This window comes from Trachinotus anak, unplaced genomic scaffold, assembly GCF_046630095.1.
Source record: "Trachinotus anak isolate AG129_WGS33_773 ecotype Australia unplaced genomic scaffold, CSIRO_AGI_Tana_v1 ptg000003l, whole genome shotgun sequence".
Lineage (NCBI taxonomy): Eukaryota > Metazoa > Chordata > Actinopteri > Carangiformes > Carangidae > Trachinotus > Trachinotus anak.
In genome coordinates this window covers 8,496,978-8,517,747 of record NW_027273854.1, presented here as the reverse complement: position 1 = coordinate 8,517,747, position 20,770 = coordinate 8,496,978, and the positions used below count along the sequence as shown (strand labels likewise).

General features: G+C 39.2%; 2 protein-coding genes and 2 long non-coding RNA genes across 4 annotated transcripts; 1 reads left to right on the top strand and 3 right to left on the bottom strand.

The window, feature by feature from the left end:
* Window positions 1-350: 350 nt before the first annotated feature.
* On the bottom strand, window positions 351-5,300 carry LOC139614520 (vascular cell adhesion protein 1). Its single transcript, XM_071471854.1, has 10 exons — window positions 5,085-5,300; window positions 4,016-4,291; window positions 3,609-3,929; window positions 3,153-3,467; window positions 2,780-3,034; window positions 2,130-2,456; window positions 1,792-2,028; window positions 1,464-1,688; window positions 1,083-1,346; window positions 351-894 (listed from the first exon to the last, which is right to left on the bottom strand). Exons 1-10 carry the CDS (start codon window positions 5,134-5,136, stop codon window positions 698-700), a joined length of 2,469 nt encoding a protein of 822 aa, XP_071327955.1. The 5' UTR covers window positions 5,137-5,300; the 3' UTR covers window positions 351-697.
* A 183-nt stretch (window positions 5,301-5,483) lies between these two features.
* On the bottom strand, window positions 5,484-10,458 carry angptl6 (angiopoietin-like 6). The gene is made up of 7 exons (XM_071471843.1): window positions 10,166-10,458; window positions 9,004-9,489; window positions 8,749-8,889; window positions 8,447-8,654; window positions 7,212-7,405; window positions 6,286-6,556; window positions 5,484-6,191 (listed from the first exon to the last, which is right to left on the bottom strand). Exons 2-7 carry the CDS (start codon window positions 9,472-9,474, stop codon window positions 6,007-6,009), a joined length of 1,470 nt encoding a protein of 489 aa, XP_071327944.1. The 5' UTR covers window positions 9,475-9,489; window positions 10,166-10,458; the 3' UTR covers window positions 5,484-6,006.
* Window positions 10,459-15,062: 4,604 nt separating this feature from the next.
* On the bottom strand, window positions 15,063-17,458 carry LOC139614503 (uncharacterized). Its single transcript, XR_011687065.1, has 2 exons — window positions 17,337-17,458; window positions 15,063-17,210 (listed from the first exon to the last, which is right to left on the bottom strand). It is a non-coding gene; the product is annotated as an uncharacterized lncRNA (long non-coding RNA).
* Window positions 17,117-20,437, top strand: LOC139614498 (uncharacterized). The gene is made up of 2 exons (XR_011687063.1): window positions 17,117-18,054; window positions 19,430-20,437. It is a non-coding gene; the product is annotated as an uncharacterized lncRNA (long non-coding RNA).
* Window positions 20,438-20,770: the final 333 nt, after the last annotated feature.

The following is a 20,770-nucleotide window of genomic DNA, read 5'->3' as shown; positions in this document are numbered from 1 at the left end:
TTTTTTTTTTCACTCATGTTAACTGACTTCTGATTTTTTTTTTTTTCTGAAATTAGGAGACTTGTACAATACAAGTCACCCTAGTGGTCATTTTTCAGTGTGACCAAAATTTCAGTAGTTTTTTTTTTTGTTTGTTTGTTTTGTTTGTTTATTTTTGTTTGTTTTGTACACCCAACATTTCAAGAGGATTAGAATGTAAACTCAGGCTTTAAAAATAATCATGGCTACACGTGAAAGCAAAGAAAGTGAAACCAAAAAGATGACAAAAGTTAAATAACTGGTTTTGCTCTCATTGAATGCGAGTATATGTGCGCAATGAAGAGGTTCCAAATAGAAACACTGCAAGTTGGTTGAGGCAGTATATGGGTGACTTTATTGAGAATGGAAAACGATCAAAGCTAGGTTAAACTGTAAAGCCTCACAGGTGAAAATCCAATGTTACAATGCACCTGATTTGTCAAAAGCATTCCTTGGAAGATAAGTGGTCGTAATAAGTATCTCTCCATTGTAACACTTCTGTACAAGAGGCTTTGTATGTCAGTAGCGGTCTGAGCCTATAGGACACTACCTAAAAAGCAGGAATTAATATAAATATTTACACACCATTCTTTCCATTCAAAATAACTTAATCATGTATGATTATGTTTTTAGTCCCCAGTCTGATTTCATCGTACCTATTCAGCAAGTAATAAATATCTTAAGCTTTAACCCCATCAGACTTTGCAGTCATAGGGATACTATCTGAACCTTCCTTGGGTTTGTCAGAAATGAAGCTGTATTGTCCGCGTTTTCTGCTGCGGCGGCGGACAATCACCATGAGGAGGACGAAGGCGACGAGGACGATGAGTAGAATGAGCCAACAAAAGACTGGGAGGACGGCTCCAGTGGTTTCACCTACAATATAAGCAAGATAAAAACAACATCATGCGAAAGCGAACTTCTCACTTGTCGATGCATACATGGTTTTTTCGTTTTTTCTGCTACCTCTGCATTATAACATCGATATCAGACAGCACTTCACTGTATACACAAGTGTTGTTCACAGAGTCAATAGTAATAATAATAATAATAATAATAATAACCTTTTATCGCCAGAGTGACTAATTTTGTCACATTCCCAACTTTATTCGTGGCGACACACGTGTAAACCCCAGCGTCGGTAGACGTGGCTCCCGTGACACTGATGGTCTTCTGGCGCCACCCATGGGTCTCCCTCACATTCGCTTCAGGGCTGCGTTTCCACTGGATTTCAGGGGCAGGGTTTCCCTCAGCACTGCAGTCAAAGGTCACATTCGCACCCGGGGTCACCTGCCTGCTCTCATTTCCCTCCTTAAAGCGAGGGGGATCTTTGGAGGAAAGGATCAGATTTTAGAAGAAGAAATAACATGTTGCAAAATGTATTTATAATCAGAAAATAAGAACATGCAAAGACAAAGTTTGTAATTCCAAACATTCAAACTTACACAGAACATTAAGATGTAGTGTGTGGTTAGCTGTTCCATGTTTGTTGTTTGCTATAAGTAAGTAATATCCACTATCATGCTTTGTCCAGGGTTGTAGGGAAACCTCTTTTCCCTTCTTATACCAGGTGACGGTGGGTGTAGGTATTCCTTCTGGTTCACAGCTAATGTAGAACTTATCATTCTCTTTAACTTCATAGTGATCATTACAGGCAAACGAAGGCTCATCTGTGAACATTGTATCAAAATAGTTTTCTGAATAAATTATGCCAAAAGTGTGTTTATCTGTGTTATAAAGAAATATACAATCAAGCAGGTCTGATGTACTCACATTCAATCGTGATATCAACAGAGGTGTTGGTCCTTCCAAGTTCATTGAGAACTTCCATTGTGTATTTTCCTGAGTGGTCCCTGGTGAGAGTCTGATACTCACTGATCTGTTTTCCCTGATAGTACCAACGAACAGTGGGTGGAGGGTTCCCATCAGCTTCACAGGGGAACATGTCCATCCTGAAGCTATGCTCCACACTAGTGTAATGGGTCGGACAATCTTTCATCAGTGGCTTATCTGGAAAGAAACATAAGTGTAGATTAAAAATGACCAAAGTTGATATCAGCAGAGGGTGTAAATATCTATTTATCAAATAAACAGCTGAATGGAAAACTCACAGTGCACAACAGCAGCGTAAGGTTCTGAGGTTACAGTAGGGACAGGTTTTGGTCCTTCTGGTCCGAGGTGCAGCTCAGCGTTGCAGCTGAAATGTATCCCATTGTAATCTCTCTTAGGAGTCACTCTTAAGGTAGAGGACACATTAACCGGGGTCACACTGGTGTTATCAAACATCTGTGTCTTCACACTTTCATTGCCTCGGTACCACTTCACTGTCAGGTTCTGCACAGGAGCCACATTCATGACGTGACAGATCAGCACATGCTCTTTGCCCTCCTGCATCGGACCAGGAGTAATCGCAGAGACTGATACATTGTCTGGAGTCTCTGGAAAAAACAAAAAAACAAAACAAAACAAAAAAACAAGTAAAACAACTAGGATGACCAAAGAAGCATAACAATATTCCTAACATTGTAATCCCAATTGTATAAGAAATATGCATATATATTAGTATTAAAAAACTGAAATTGTGCTATTTCAGGCTATTGAACTTTATCGTATCCTCTATATTTACTGTGCTTTTGAAGTGGACTGTAAATGATCTATGAAGAGATTCTGTAAGCAAAACATCATTACTTTACACCGTCAAACATTTCGTAGGATAAAGACAGAAGATAATGTGTAGAGCAGTGTGTAGACTTATACTCACTGTAAAGAGTGATGGCTAGTGACACTTCACACTGGCTATCATTTCTTGGTGTAATGTAGCATGTCGGTTTAATTTCCCAGTATTTAAGTTCTTCAACAGTCCAGGTGACAGTAGGAGGACTTTCAAACCCTGTGCCACCAAAGGGAGCCTCCCAGCCCATTCCAGTAGCCTCTGTGTCTGATGTGCTGCAATTAGCTGAAGCTGGATCTCCAAATCTCACCACAAGTGCAGCAGGTGTCAATGTTAGGGAGCAAACTGTCATTCAAACGTAAACATATTTCATTAGAGTTTAATTTTGGAGCATAATAAATAAGTTATCAAAAATATCAAAAAATTGATTTTATATATACAATATATATATATATAAATATACCATTTGGTGGTGCTGCCTCAGGCGTGTGCATGGTCACAGTAGTCATTGGCATATGGTTGGTCATGGTTTTTATTACATTAACATGGATTTGCTTAGTTTTTCTTCCGATGTCATTGGCAGCTGTGCAGGTGTAAATTGCGTCAGTGTTTACTTGAGTCGTAAAGACGCTGCTCGTGTACTCCGTTATGTTCTCCCCATTAAGGGTCCAGTGAAAGTGAGGAGGAGGGTTCCCCTCAGCTTCACAGTCCAGGGTAACATTGTCATTCTCCTCCACATTATAGACTTCAGTAGCTTCTTTGGTGAACACAGGGGCATCTAAAGAGGCAAATGTAGTCTTTTTAATCAATCAAATATTTACATTTTAGAGAACTACATTGAGTTTGGTTTTTTTAATCTAAGTTGAAAATGAAAAATGAAAAAATTATCTGGAAACAGCAGAATGTTTACTTTACTCACAGTGCACAGAAACAGTGCGTGTGCCAGAAAAAGTCTGAAGTTTTGGTCCATGTGGCCCAAAGTCCAGCTGAGCCTCACATCGAAACTGAGCTCCATCATCTTCTCTGCTGATTCTGACTGATAATATAGAAGACTCACTCACTGGTGTTTTGGCTGTATTGTTGAAATTGTCCTCCTTGATCATTTTATTGCCATTATACCACCTCACAAAGAGTTTCTGAACAGGAGCAACCTCAGGGATATCACACTGCAGCCGGTACTCCATCCCTTCCACCACCTTTCCATAATCTATAGGATACACGTCAACCCATTCTGGATTCTCTATCAAAACAAAATTACATAATGGAGTTACTGTATTTTTTGTATCTTTTTTTCACTGCATAATATTTATTTGAAGTTACACTTACTGTATATAGTGATTTCAAGCTCTTTTGTACAAGTAACTGAGGCATTCTGCATTATTTTGCACTGGGGTTTTACATTCCATTCCAACAGTGGCATTTCCAGGGTGACATAAGACTCAACATCTTCCACCTCAAAATCTGTGGTCCCATTTGTCCAGTATATCCTTTCATGATCATCATCTTGGCTGGTGCAGTTTACCGTGATGACCTCTCCATATTTTTCAGTGACCTGAGGGGGATCCAGCGTGAGAAGGTCATCTGGACATCTACTGTCCGCATCTGTTGATAGACAAAACAGTAATGTTCTTTTTGAACGTTGAAGGTTGTCTTTGCTGCACTCTGGTGGCTTATGTCACCAATGCATATCATTTGAACTGAGTAAGGTTGAATTCTACTGTAGCTCAGCTGTCATGTTCATAAAGATTTCAGTACAAGTTCATCTTCAGAAAATGCTAACTTTAAAGATAAAAAAATAAATATACACCCATATAATAGTAAAGAAAAAAAATGGACAATATTTAACATAGTGGGATAGGCTGATGAGATAGACATCTCTTTTTAGGGTTCCTGACCAAAAAGTATAGTTATTTAACACACAACACACAGAAAGAAGAGATGCGAGGTACCGCAGCTTCTCTGCACGGTTAGCTCGGTTTACCCAAGTTATCTCACATAGATACACCGGATGTTTTTTACCACAAACATTATCACACCTACCTTTCCCAGCTACAAGATCTAAATTTTTTTGAAAGACGTCATACTTTTTTGTTACACTTTATTCTGTTAAAAAATGTTATGCTACATAAAGACAATTTTAATTTTTCTAATTTCTTCCAAATTATCCAGGACCTCACAAGAAATTATTAAAAAAATATATATTTATCTAGTATACATTTTCATTTTAGCTGCTGCCATCACCGCCAACATGTGGAGCAACTGAAACTATAAGCAAGCAAGAACCTACCCCAGTATTTGAATATGTTTAAATTTGAAATATGTTTTAATCTCACCCCAAGATAACATAACATTTAAGACACACACAGAGGTATTGTAGAGCATCATTATCACTCACCACACTGTAAAAGCATGAGCATGAGGAGGCCTAGCATCCTGAGAGACACCATGGTAGCTCAGCATACAGGCAGAAGGAGGTGGATGAAGAAAGTGGAAGTGCTTTTCAGGATGGTCCAGAGGATGTCCAGCTTCAGGATGTGAACTAGATCAATTCTGGCTCGGCGCTGGCCCTGATGAAGATAATGACTTACTGCTGACAGTTGCATGAGCTTACAGAGAAAAACAGTGGCGTGGAATACAAGGGGAAGTTCAACGCCCTAATTGAGAGGAAGCTGCCTGAAACGGAAATAACACAACCACAGCCATGTGCAGAGACCGTTGATGTCTTCCCATATGTTATATGTCCTTCAGTGTAATTAAAAAAAAAAAAAAAAAATTTTAACTTTCACACAGGAACTAATTTGGCAGAATTTTATTGAAAAGCACATTGCAAATTGGAAAAAAATCACATTTTGTCATGAAACTTGAACAGGCAGATTACACACTGTCAGGCCCATTCCTGTTACTCATCCAATGACTCAGTCTCTCTCACACAACACACTACATAAGAACAGCAATTTATTTTAGCACAGATTCTAACTAGCTAGCTTGAAGAGTGCGATATGTGGTTATTTGAACATGCAACCCACTCTTAACTCTTCTCATTAACATTTCCACATATCACAACACACATATATGTTCATATGGTGTACGTACAGACATCAACACACAATATTTTCACACAATGCTGCACTCAGCAACTCGCCTAGGGCACATCTCTCATGAACTGGTCTCAAAAGTCTCAAAGCTGCCAGTGGTAGGCTCTGTTACATACTGCATGGTTGTCTTGAACAGACATTTTCACATTGTTTAATATCCTTTACACATGTCTGAGACTCATTCACATCATGTTTCCTTCCCACATGTCCAAAACACAAATGTTATGTGGGTTTGATCATCATGGAAACTCGTTTGAGAGAGTAGGACCCTCCGTGGAACTCTGCCCAGTAGACCCCATCCTGGTAGCGGCTCCGATAGTGTCCACCTCGATACCACACACCATTCAGATTGGAGTGGGCACACATGTGGTACCACCAGCCTCCTTTTTGGTAATGAGCGCAGTTACCTTATAACACAACAGAAGAATAGAAAAAGTTACTGACAAAAAGAGTCACCTTGCAAACAAAGAGCTAACAAACAGGAGCACAGGGAGTGCAAACCTGTATAGCTGTCCTTGTCTCGATCCAGAGTGGTGAAGGCCTTGTTGTTGTGCCATGAGAGGGAATCCCCTGCATTGCCCTGGTATTGTCCTAACCGCAGTCGGTACCAGTCAGTCTCCGGTTCCAGGTGGAAGCTATCGTATTCAGCAAACACCTGCCGGCCCTGCCAGTCCTCCAGAGCCACCCGTAGCTTATATTGGGCCTGTTTAGTCAGCCAGTAGAGATGTTCTAAGCCAAGCCAATACTCGCCATCTATGTTCCCAAAGCCTTGCTGTAAGATACCAACACAAGAAATTTATTCAGTGTTGCTCATTTGCATTCATTTTTCTATTTTTAGTCATTTCTGTGGTTCGACTCTAAGGTTGGCAATGTTGGATTACCACTTTGGTCCAGTTGTTGAAATATCTCAACAAATACTGGAGGGATTGCAAATAAATTTTGTACACATGAATTATGGTCCTTGTAGGTTTTCCTCTGGCACAACTAGCAGTTCAAAGTTGTTACTTATCCTGAGAAATATTTCCATGTCAATTGTACAAGTTGGCACAAAATTTTGTATTGACATTCATGTTCCCTAGAGGATGAATCCTACTGACTTAAGTGATCCTCTAATTCTTCCTCTTGGTTTACATGTGTTGTTAAGTGAAATGTCTCAACACCTATTGGATGGATTGCCAAAAAAAGTTCATAAAAACGTTCAGGATGAACTGTAATAACCTTGGTGGTCCCTAAACTTTTTTGGTTTATGACCAAATATGTGCAAAACTAATGACATTTCTTTCAGCCTCAGCTGTAATTTGTGCAAATTAACAAATGTTAGCATGCTAACAGGCTAAACTAAGACGCTGTAGACAGACTTGTTTCTACACTAAAAGGAATCATGAACCCCAGTGTGTTCTGCAGATTTTAAAGGTGCACGAATTCACCTTATACTGCTCCCAAGTCCTGAAGAAGTTGACCGACCCATCTTGTCTTCTCTGGATGACTGTCCACCCTCCCTGAGCCCGACTCTGCTCACACCAGGCCTGCATTAGGCGGTTGGCACTCTGAGGGCGGAGCAAGTAGATCCCACTGGTGGTCTCACCTGATTCCAGCACATGCTGGCAGTCCCGCCACGGCCCTGAGTCAGGAGAAAATATGCAACTAAGTGAGGGTGTGAGTAACATAATAAGAAATAAGATACTCATAATAAGAAAAACAATATGCAGATATATATGTATATATATATATATATATACACACACATACATACATATATATACACACACACACACCCACACACATACCCCCACACCAACACACACACCCCCACACACACGGTCATATCATTACGCCTTATGTAACACTGTATAGCTATTGTTGCTAATACCTGTTGTAGTTCTGACTGAGTTGAATTGAGACATTGCAACAAACTGTAATTTTTCTTTCTTTGTAAACCTTTGAAATAAAGTTACGGGTACCTGACAATTTACTTTGTGTCAAAATTATTGCTTTTGCACAGACTTTAACCCAGCAGTGATAATTGGGACACAAAAAAGTGCCAGAGGGTTTTGGAATTCTGTTTGTTTTAACGCCAGAAAGATCTTATCATCACTGCGGCGTCAGCTTATGTGTTTAGAGCTGGAGAATTTTTTCCCAACACATGTTCAGTGTCTCATGTCACAGTGATAAGATGAGCACAGGAATCTGCACACAGAAAATGTATACATAGAGGAAAATCTCAAGTGATAATGCCTAGTAGTCCACGGTCACATAAATGAGATGTGGCAACTGTGCAAGTACCATGAAATGCAGCCTTTCATCAGACCTTTTAGGAAGTGTTGACTCACACACTCTGGTTCTGCTGATTTGTAGGAAATCCTCTACCTTGTCACTTCAGACACTCCAGTTGTGCAAGTTTACAGCAGCACTGTATGTACATATGTGTGTGCTCACAACTGTGTTTCATTATAGAGCCCTCTCTGTTCTGGTAAGAGCTATTAGCTGTTTTTGACATTGTTTAGGCATTCCCAGAGAGATACAGCTCCCACCATCAGGTCACTGACTCCCACAGCTTCTGCTGCTTATCTAAGCAATTAAATAACCCTGACAGAAGATTGGCACACTTATACACACACAGGTTTGAGTCTAATCAAGTACTTCTGCTAAAAGACATATGTACCTGGGTTCTTTGTGACAGGGAAGCTAATGAAAGGAGGATCTGTAGGAGTGTTAGCTGTAGTAGTGGGGAGGGAATTAACTCTCCCTGTGTTTTCTTGCTGTTGTGGAGGAGCACTTTGGTCCCTTTGAACATCATTGGTCATTTTGTTGGCGTCAGAGCTGTAATTAGGATGCACATTAGACTGTCTTTTTGCTGGTTCAGTCATCACCTGTCCAGACAACACAAAATAACACACCATTCTCAGTTCCTTTGTACAAATCCAGTATAAATTTGCAACATGCAGAATGCAGTTTGTTTCGTACCACAGAGGACTCGTGGGTTGAGTCCCTGCACTGGCACTGCTTCTCCAGACGAGCAATAAACTGGTTCTGGGAGCTCATCATGGAGGTGAGGGCTCCATATTTCTTCTCCAGCTCCCTGTAATTACTGGACACCTGCAGAGCCTAAGATGTTCCGCCATCCAAAGCAGATATAGGATAAGTCTGATGATGATTAGGATGAGATGTAGCTTTGCTGTGACATGAATCAGACAACAAGGACTGCAGTTCTCTGCTCACCTGTGTTGTTGCATTTAACAGGAGGTTCTCCACCCTTCGCTGCTCCAAAGCCTGGTCTTTTTTGTGTATGACTTCATGTAGCAGCTGGGCATAAAGTTGGGCAATACGGGAATTCATGCTATTACTCTCTTTGCGCAGGGCTTTTACCTCCAAGGCAAGGGCCCCCTCCTGATCCAGCTGGCCCCGGAGCTTCTCCAGCTGTTCCTGCTGTCGTCTGAGCTCTGCCCGCAGCACTGCCACCTCAGAGTAGTTGGTGGTAGCAGACTTCGTATTCAAACACAGCGCCCCTGTCAGTTTTTGCTGTGGAACAATGAAGGTGTAGGAGCAACGACCTCCTTTTGTATCCGAAGATCGTGATGAACGTTTTTGAGTGTTTTCTCCATTGTCTCCCTCCTTCCGCCCTGCAGCTTCTGGTATGTCCAGACAGAGTGTTAGCAACAGAGTCAGACCTATTGTCAGCTTCTTCTCCATGAATCTGTTCAACTTCTGAGGACACCAAGGTGGAGAAAGAGAGGACACAGTTAGAAAAACCACAGCAATAACAACATATATATGTATATATATATATATATATGTATATATATCACCTGATAATCTCTGACATAAGGGTAATCATTCAGAAGCATTTCTGACACTTTGACACAAAGACATAAACTTTGTATTTAAGGGAAACAGTGGGTTGTGGGTCATGACTGTTCGCCAGATGTTTCCTTGCAAAGTGAAAGTACACACATTTCTCCGTGGCTGGAATTTATTAGCAGGTCAACTCTGATGGGACAACAGTCAACACAGACCAGCCTGAATCAACACACCTCCATCTCACAGTCAACAGATGGGTCAGTTCCACATCCTACCACAACAACCATGGTCAACACCATAAACACATGAATCCAAATAAGTCAATATTGGCATCTTACACAAAAATCTCCTGTATAACTTTCTCACATCATTAAGACCAACAGCAGAAGTCAACTATATATTTTTTTTCTAAAACACACCGCCAGTATTGCTCGATTACTATTGACAGTAAAAGGACAATGTTTTCTGGTACATAATGAACAATATGTATTATAATGATTTAATTTAGATGCCATAACCAGTCCAAGTACCTTTCAGTCTACATAAAAGTAGAGAACACTGAAAAAGACCATTCTTTACTTACTGTGGCAGCTAAAAGGTTCCAAAGTGTAGCAGCAGCTTCCAGGACCCACAGATGTAAAATCAATTCAAACACATTTTCAAAATCACATGTTCACAGATCATTAAGACTTTCAAAAATGGGCCGCCTCTACAAAATTAAAAGTCGTCTGTGGTGTTCTGTAAATGTTTTGTTAAACTAAGCTGAAGACAGAGAAATTTGGGTCACAAATTAATTTTAAGAAAAAAAAAAAACAGAAGAATATCCAAGCTTTGGCAGTAGCTACACTACCTACTCTTCTCTGGGAATTCTGTCTCAGGATCTCTGAAGAAGGAGACAGCTAATTACAAACTATCCAAATGACGCCGCCTCCCAGTACTTGTTTATCTGGGTGCTCAGGGCAGAAGTTCCAGGATGTCTCCTCCCTCTGCCATGAACCTGCTCTCCTGCCACAGACTCGATCACATTTACAGAGCTTTATCATTTATCTGACTAAAGCAGTGTTGGAAAAAGTATTCATATTTTTAACTCCATTAAAACTAGGAATATCACTCTTTAAAAGCTCTATTGCAAAGACTGCATTTCAAAATTTTAAATAAAGTACTTAGAAGTTTCAAAAGCAGAAATAATACTACTCAATGGGCAGAATGGCCACTTTCAATGGTTTGAATTTTGTATTATATAATACTGGGATATTGTTACAGATACATGAATGAATAAGTAGCATTTCATTTAATTTTAGTTATTTTATATACTGCTTTAATCCACAATGATTCATCATATTTTATTCACTGATAATATGTTTTACATGTAAAAAATCTTAATCTGCAAATTATCTCCCAACTGTCGTGGTCAAATAAATGTAGATGAGTGGTAGTAGAAGGTACATTATTTGCCTCTTAAATGTAGTGGAATAGTGGTAAAATAAAAGGACATTAATTAAAAACCGCAGCTTCAGTGTAACAAGTATGAAACCACGCCTACTTTTCATGTAAGCTCAAACAAGTCTGTACAATGTCCCCATATCAGTTTCAACTTTGATGTGTGCAAACACAGAGCACTTGAACTCTTCACCCCACAGACTTCTGTTTCATGTCAGTCTACTGCAATGTGGCCATTACAAGAAGTCTGCACAGGTGGTCACACCTACAGTGAGTAGGTATCTTCGGTACTGCAGTGGTTGTCCTATATTATATCTGCTAGTGACAGAAGAACATACTTGCACATGCCACTCCTTTTTCCTCTGTGGTTTCACAGAAGTTAACTGAGTTGTATATCTCACTTGTACGTATAAATATACAGTGACGCATATACAAAGATATATACATGCATATACATTACATACCTAAAGGCATGTACATACATAAGTGCATACATATATAATACGTAAAGTACACTTGTATGCATGCATAACATGAGAATATGTGTGTTTGAGTATGAGGGTATATGTGTAGTCAGAATGTATTTGTTTGTCCATGAGTGTGTATATATATGTGTGTTCTTGCATAACGTCTGTGGCTGAGTGTATATGTATCTGGAAGGCATGTGAGTACTTCTACAAAGAAGGGTATGGTTTCACCCATTTTGAAATAGAAAGGAACAAAAATACTCTTTACTGATCTTTTGTGAAACTGTGGCATGTTAACATAATTGCAAAACACAGGTTTTAACATAACTGAGCAAACATAAGTTTAGTAACATATAGGCCACTTCATGAGTAAAAACTGACACGCCAGAGTTCTGTTGTATGTCCCCCACCCACCTCTCTATTTTTTTTTCTGTCACATCCACAGGTGTGGTAGTTTAATCAAAATGAAGACATAATCGGTTTGAAATTCATACTGTATACATCTAATTGCTTGAAGATTCATCACTAAAGCGTAGGCCTGTATCATGCAACAGAGCCAATAAAAACAAATCCAGTGGTCAAAGTTGTCATATTGATGATCAAGGTCTGTTAAATGATTGAGGTCAACTTATGCACTGATGATTGGTTTTCTTTCTTGTTTTTTTAAATAACTGAAAGTAGCTTATGGTATGAAGCTAGCCATATGCCACACGTTCCACCAGCACATACCCCTTCCCAACAGCAGGTAGTGCTTAACTGTGGTTCGCCACTGCGTTCACACAGCCAAAACTGCATTTTGTGAGGTCACTGTGACCTTGACCTTTGACCACCAAAATCTAATCAGTTCATCCTTGAGTCCAAGTGGACATTTGTGCCAAATTTGAAGAAGCTCCTTCAAGGTGTTACTGAGATATAGTGTCCACGAGAATGACTAATTTGAGCCCATATAAGTGTAGGGTGGAGTCATGCGCATGACTTATCATTTCTTGCTGGTTATGAGGGGCCATGAGGCCTGAGGTAGGTTCTGGCATCCCTGTGAAAACACATAATGGTAATTGTGACAAATGAAATGATTTTCCATTTCAGGGCAAGCGAGGACATCTTAAGCAGCTCTTCTTCTGACTATGAACAGCATTCTAAGGACCTAAAATTAAAGAAGTCACAATCATCCATTTAAACCTCACTTAGCATATACTTTAAGTACAAAAGGATGAAAAATATCTGATGTAAATTTACTAGTTCAAGCACAACCAGCAAAGGTGACATTTAGTAGTAGCTACAGCTTATAGAGTTAGCTTTTAAAAATGTCTGCTGCTAAGCTAACATACATATGTTCACACAATACATTTCTCAGCATAAAACAGCTATGTTAAACCGTAAACTTCTCAGTTGTTGTTTAAGTTGTATTTTACAGTTTGTAGAGCTTTTGTTAGTAAAGTGATAAATCACCCCCATTGTAGCCTGGATATTGTCCACAGTCCTGTGGAGGTTGTAGGTAGTCATGGTTTCTTCTCCTATATATCACAAGCATTAGGCCATGGAAGCTGCCAGGACACTGCATCTTTATTTCCCACTGTTAGACTCTTATTAGACACTAATCAGATACTTATTAGACTCTTAGAGGGTAATTTGTGATACATTACAACAGACCTGTATTATAAACTAAAGTGAAAATCCATCAGCATATTGTGGTTGTTTTGACAGTTGTAAAACTTTGGTAAAGTACAGTTTTTATGTCTTATAGGTGTATAATAGAAAAGTGCAACGAGATTTGTGTTTGTAAAAAGAAAAACAAGACTGTGTGAATAAAACTGAACAAATGACATTAGTGGTGAGGTAATACAAAGATACTGAAAGACTAAGACAGAGCAGAAACTGTTTGTAAACCTTGGCGCCCAAAGTTCCCACACAGTGTGTGACCCTGAAGCTACAAGTAGCATTTTGACCCTATTTTTAAACCCCAGCCTGGCTGTACAGTGACAGTCCAGTCACAAAGCAAAATCCAATCAGAAGTCAGGTGGTTCTGTTACCTGCAGATCCTGAGAGGTACAGTAGATTTTCAAGATGGATGACAGCATGGGCTTGGAGTAGATTAATCAATCATCCATTTAAAACTCATTTAATGCTGTAAGTATGAAAGTATGAAAAATAGTGGTGAGCAAACGAACATCCAGAAGAAGCATCAAAACGATGGAGGGATATCAAACACAATTTCCAGTCAACAATTTCAGAATAAAACCAGAGCGGAAACAGGATGCAGGTCGTGATAAAGGTCTAAACTGTGATTCCATCCCATGGATGTATTATAAGATTCTTATATAATTATAAGATAAATATACAAATAAACATATATATAAATTAGATTATACGAACTGGCTGGGCTCTGCCCTGGTTCTTCCCTGCACGCTCAGTTTTGCTAAACCCAACTTCAGAAATTGTTACAGGTATTAATGATTTCTAAGTTTGTTTGTTCGTTCCCCCAGTTCACTTTTTAATTCACTTTACTTATGCTGATGTTCATATGACTCTGGCAAAGATTCAGACCAGTCTGGGCCGAGAGATCCGGTGTTCTGATGAGTTTTCCCTGATAGTCTCATGGACACACAGGAAAGAGTAAACCAGGAAAACATGAAGTCCAGAAAAAACACCAAAATTTAAGCTGCAGAGGGAAGGAAATGTTCAGAGTTCATGAACTGCAGCAGGAAGTGAAGGTCAAAGACCAACTGCAGCTGTTCATGAAGTTCAAATGAATAAATAATTATCACAACATTCATAAATATACAGTTCATTTGAAAGCAATGAAATTAAATTAAACTAAATTAAAGGCTTAAATGTCACATGTTATTCCTGAGCCCAAGGACAGTTAAGACTATATTACCCATCCTAAATCCTCAAATCAGGCCACACTTTAGACAACACAAGGGGCACTGACTCAAGTATCAGCAGTTATGTATTCCATTAAAATAGTCATTAAATGTCATAAGTCACAAATTAAAATGTGGAACTGCATTGCTCTTTAAGTGAATCCCCTACATTAAGGGCTATTGAGTGCAGATGATGAACTAATACAGCAGCAAAACAGACTCTGGAAGAGTAGAAGAAAAAGTCAAAGGCTTGCTCTCATCCATCAGGCTACTAAAGTTACTGTATCCAGCTGAAGTTACTTTGAGCCACTCAGGGAAGTTACCTCACTAACCCCACAACCCACAGTAGCTGTTCAGTGTACCACCTAACAGGTCTCATCCAGGTTTTAAATTTGATTAAAAGTTTAAAATTTGAAACTCTACTTTTGGTGTGAGAAATTACACAAACATTTATTGCCTCACAGTGTCAGAGCCCTATTCATTATTATAGAATATCACACATTTTAAGGTTCTCCCCAACTTCAGAGGAGAGAGCTGCATGTTCACAAATACTGACCAAACTGTTGTGGACCACAGGAATAAAAATGTTAAAAAAAGGTTGAATTCTCCTTTAAATGCAAAATCCATGATCATAATACAGTGTTTCCATCCTCAAAGCATCTGGTGCGGAGAAATAACAGACTAAAATTAGAAATATTTAGTCAATACAGAAGCCTGTAAGGGACTTTATTAAAATGGTTTTTCACACGTTTTCCAGGATTACACTGGACATGATTTTATGAATAAGAGAAGAATACTTTTTAATTAATTTATTAATTTTCACCTGCTCTACAGTGGCAATATTCAAATACAATAAGCAAACTGCACCCTCAGTCCATTCATTTACATTTACATATAACTCCACTCTTTAGGGGTCAAAATGAAAATGCAGTCTGTCAGTCCTCTCATCAAGGCAGGTGATCCATGAGGATGTGGTATTGCCACTTCTCATTTTGTCTGTGTATGAAACTGTGTTTTATATCAGTACAACTCAATGGAAACCACCAGAGGTCAGATTTAAGGAATTTGAAATGTATCACAATAATGTTGAGATGTTGAGAGACATGAAACTGGTAGTTATTCTGATTCCAGTTCACAGCAGAGATGCGACCAGCTGTGGGTAACAGTGCAGACCAGTGGGGTGAGGACTGACAGAGCAAAAATGACGCAAAGACCCACTGTGATGTGCAGTATTTAGTGTTTTCTGAGTTTAAATGGTGTTTGATCACCCAAGAGGGATATGAAAAAAAAGAGGAAGTGATATGTATATGATGACATTTTAAGTGTGTGTAACAGTGGGAAACAACAAGGAAAATATCTTGTTTAGCCTCTTTCCTGTTGATCCACCACTGGGGCAGGGAAATGGGAAAAGCTGATGAATTTTGATTAGAAAATGAGGAATGTTTGCAACAGTTGAAGTCTGCTGCATGAATCAGATACATTGATAAAATGAGATTTGCATGTTAGAGTTGTTTTCTAAAATACTAATCAAGTTCCATTAGGAAGGTACTGAACTGTCTGTAGGGTAAACATGAGTCTGGAAAACTGAGATGAGGGTAAGCATGGTTGGTGCTATATTCCCTTGTTTTCCACATCTGTTCCTTCAGTGCAGATGTTCTTACTTTTGTGTTATAGCTACTGACTTTAACAAAGAAACAGAGAGCAGAAAAAATATGATTCCCTCAAATCTTTACAGAAAGTACAACCACTTTAATCTGGAGAGAAACTCCACTTTCCTCTAAGTGGCAAAGTAACAAGTAGAAACAAAGACTAAGAAATGAAGGTAGACTAGAGAACCCAGTCTATGTGTTGTTCATTTATAGTGAACATGACATCTTCCTCTTCTCCTTGTGGCTCATGATGACAGCTCAATCAGACACCAGTTACATGACCAGTTTGCCATAAACCTAACAAGGTGATAGTAAACTAGTAGTCACTGTTGCTGTGCTGCCCCCATGTGGCCAAAAATAAAACAGGACCAAAGCTGTTTCACATGAATTGTTTAGAAAATACTTTGTTTTCATCTATAATTTTTAAATAATAATATGACTTATAATAATCAAATTATAATTGAGTTTATGGGTATTTATTTCTAGTGATTTGTTATCAGCAATCTGTGTTTTCATGGATGAAAAAACTGAACCTTGAACCACTTTATAAAGCTGTTATGTAGCTGAAGACATGTTAGCAAGTCTGACCCTTTGAGGTGAGTCAGCAAACTATCAATTATAAACCACAATGCTCTCTCCAAAGATGGGGATTTTTTTTTTTTTTTTTTATCCCTGAACTGCAGCATTTTACCATCATGAAAACTGTGCTAATACTATACTAATATTAATATTATTTATCTTGATGGGAAAATCATGTTGATCGCTCCTCATGGAAGGTCAGAGGTCAGGTTTGAGTATCATGAAAGAAAACCTAAGTAAGACCTTTTTTTTTTTTTTTTTTTAAATCATCATCCTCATAAAACTAAAGACATCTGAGATGAAACTCTAAGAGTCATTTTCTCCCTTGTTCTTTACTTTCAAAGATCACAGTGGGTTCAGTTCAGCATTTACCTATAGTGAGAAGAATCAATGGTGATGTTTGTTCACCAACATCATTGGTGGTCACACAGTAATTAACTCCTTCATCTGTGGCCCTGAAACTGTAAAAACCTCCTTCAGATAAATTATGGCTCCATCTGTGTTCTTCTTTAACCAGGTGAAACGGCTGACGGGAGTCTTGGATCTGCCGGAGCAGGTCGGGTTCACCCAGCTACCTGCTGACACCAAACCCGATGGACTGATGGATGCTGAGGTGTCTTAGGAGGCATCTGGAACAAAGACATGAGAGAGAAGAGGAGCATCAAGCCCCACATGAAATCCTTGAGAGGAAAATAACTGACGTCTGATGAATCTTCGTGTGCTGACAAGATCTAACAAACAGACACTGGTCTTACATGAAACAGTAAAGAGACAGTTTATTCTTTGCTGTCTTCACATTTCCTCCTTCATCTTGAGGATATCTGGCAGTGCAGGTCATGCTGTATCCATCATGTGTGGACAGTGAGAGAGCTGAGCAGGTTATCCTACAGTGAAGACAGAGTCGACTCTGTTCTGTGAGTATGCACTTTGACCTGAATACTAATGTCACCATGCTAACATGCAACAATGACAACTGAAGTTTAGCAGGTGTGATGCTCCTTTAAGACAGAACCCGGAACCCGGAACCCGGAAACCCATGGATGTTAAACGGAAAGAAGCCCCGAAACCGGTTGCCGTGGAAACGGAGCTCCTTCACAAGCATAGACTGTATATAAAAATTCACAATCCTAAATTCCTCAAGCTGCTTCCTGTACCCGAGGACAATCTTTTTTTCTTTTTTTTTTTTTTTTTTTATAGTGCTAACGCTTATTTCTTAGGGCTGGAAAGATACATTTGTGTCACTAGGAACCATAGTCTGTAAACACAGCGAAAGCTTCCGCGTCGTAGTGACACGTCCCGCTAGAAGTTTGGAAACTCCGCCTATGTGGAGACCTTATTTATCTTCATGAGAAAATGATGTTGATCGCCTCTCATGGTAGGTCAGAAGCCTACAGGGGGACTTTATTAAAATTATCATGTAATCTTGAAAATTGAATTTCTTAATGAATATGAGCAAAGCAGGAGAAGCAATCGGTAGGTTCCATTTCAATGTATTTAATTTTTTCTTGCAGTCAGTCAGGTATGAATAGTTACAGTTGACTGGTTATATTTCTACAGATAAAAGAACAGGTACGCACAGGACTAATTCTATCATATTATCTTGAATAAAGACACAAACAATGCTAAATCAAAATCAGTAGATCAATACACTCACTTTAAATGTATAATCACGTGAGAACAAACCAAGGAGATTAGATGTACTACTTAACAACAAGATAAACATGAGGAAACATAATGAACCAAACTACTCACTCAACACACTCATAGGTGTGTAGGTGAAATGATGGAGGGAAGCAGCTCAACTGAAGGACAAACAGAGAATGAGCTCAGGACACAGGACAAAGACAACTCAAGGCACCTGTGTGAGCTGCTCAGTAGACACACCTGTAGTCCTGCTTCAGCCCAGCAGTCATGTGAGCCCACTTCCCACAGTATGTGTTATTTAAGTTAAAAAAAAAAACAAAATTATAAAAATAAAAAATTGCAGCAATTGGCATTTTCACATACTCATGTGGGTGTTCTATGTCCATATTAAAATTAAAATTAAAAAGCTGTTTGATATTTTATCATAGGCTTTGCCTGCTCTACAGTGACAATATTCAAATACAATAAGCCAACAGCACGCGCAGTCCATTCATTTGCATTTACATGTCACTACAGTCTTTAGGGGTCAAAATGAAAATGCAGTCCGTCAGTCCTCTCATCAGGGCAGGTCATCAGTGAGGATGTCACTTCCTGTCACTTGTCACTTTGTCTGTCTGGAGCGGTGGCAGCAGCTTGTTTTAGCAGTCTGTGTACTGTGTTTTACATCAATACAACTCAATGGAAATTACCAGACATATGAATTTAAAGAATTTGAAATGTATCACAATAAGTGATAAGATGCTGAGAGACAGGAGTCTAGTAGGTATTCTGATCCCAGTTCACAGCAGAGATGCAACCAGCTGTGGATGTCAGTGCAGATCAGTGGGGTGAGGACTGACGGGGCATAAATGACACAAAGATCCCCTGTGATATGCAGTATTTAGTGTTACTGGAAACTATGTGATCTCCCAAGTGATTTGTATATGATGACATTTTAATGTATGGGTAACAGAGAAATTTTGATTAGTTCAGAAAGTACTGAACCTGCCATGATTCTCTGCAATGTAAACATGGGTCTGCTCACTCTTGACCCCTGGATTCACTCCACACCTGTGACAAATCTTCTCATCAACCCCTGGCTACGCTCAGTCTACTAATCAGGAGCTATTCTCCCAGCTACTCACACCTCTAGAATAAAACTTGTTTATGTTAATCAGTTGTTTGCCTGGGGCTCTCCTTCTACCCTGTGTGTCCTTGTGCCCAGAGTCCCAGTGCCTGCCTTCCTTCAGCCTACGCTGCCTACACTGCCACCCCTTCCAACCTCCCTGCCTTCATCTCCGGCTGGTCTCCGCCATTCTCTGCTTCATCCCCTCTGCCACCCACCAGCCAGCTTCCCCTTTGCCTACTCTTTTTGACATTCAAAACCTTCTCCATCTTGTCTGTTTCTGCTTCCAGGTCTGAACTCAGAACTAACAAAACTGTAACATACTGTAAATCTCTCATTACTTAAGAAAAAGCAAATGAACTGAGCAGCAGACACAGTGAAGTTAAGATAAAAAGAAAGAATAGTTTGACATTTTGAAATCTGCTTATTCAATTTCTTGCAAAGAGTTAAATGAGAAGATTAATATCATTCTCACATGTGTGTTAAATGTGAAGCCAGAACCACATACCCATTGAGCACTGGCCTGTGTAGTTATCACCTGGACTGATTAAATGTGTAGATGGCATTTAAATGCACCGGTATGTAAATATGAGATCACACCATGAACCCTGCAGTTACAGTCCATCTTAGATTTGTCACGACCTGGTTCTCAGGTCATGTAAGAGCCACTTTGTCTGGTGAATTTATTATTATGTTATGCTGATTGTATTTGTATGCCGAAGGTGATTTTACAGGTAGCGAGAAGTAGGGAGGAATAGAACGGAATAAGTTTTTTGACCGTTTCATATGTGGCAGAAAATTCTTATTGGAAATTGCAATGGACAATAATTGATAGTTCTGGTACAGCTAAACTGGGTTTTTTGTTGAGATTAAGGTGGATTTTCTCAAGCAAGTCAAGGCGCACAGTTTTTTCTTGTTTTGTTTGGAACAACTAAGCGGCTTTTAAAAATGAAGTAAACCGCCGCTACAGGTATTCACAAAAGGAGGGAAAGACAAAAAGTTAAGCTTGAAATAAAGAATACATCACATCACACCAATTACTCCAAAGTCTGTAGCTGTAAATCAACCTTTGTAAACCTGTAAAATAAATCTACATGAAAAATTCAACTTTGTGCATGACAAGAAATGTGCTTTTGGCAAAGAGAGTTGTATCTGTTACAAAAAAAAAAAAGATGAAAATGTTAAGCCTTGCATTTTATTGCTGTAACCCTCTTTCACCACTAAGTGTCGCTGCATACCTGTAGCCTGTAGTTTGCATCGTACAGGTACATGTTACTGGTGTAATTGTGTTTAAAGAGGTGAATATCAACAGTAAATCAACCCTGTGCTAATTTCTTGTAGTGAACCTGATAGAAAAAAATCGAGTGCTAGTGAGAGGGGGGTTAGTGCTTGTGAAGAGTCTGTTAATGAATAAGTGTCTCAACCAAAATTCACAAATAA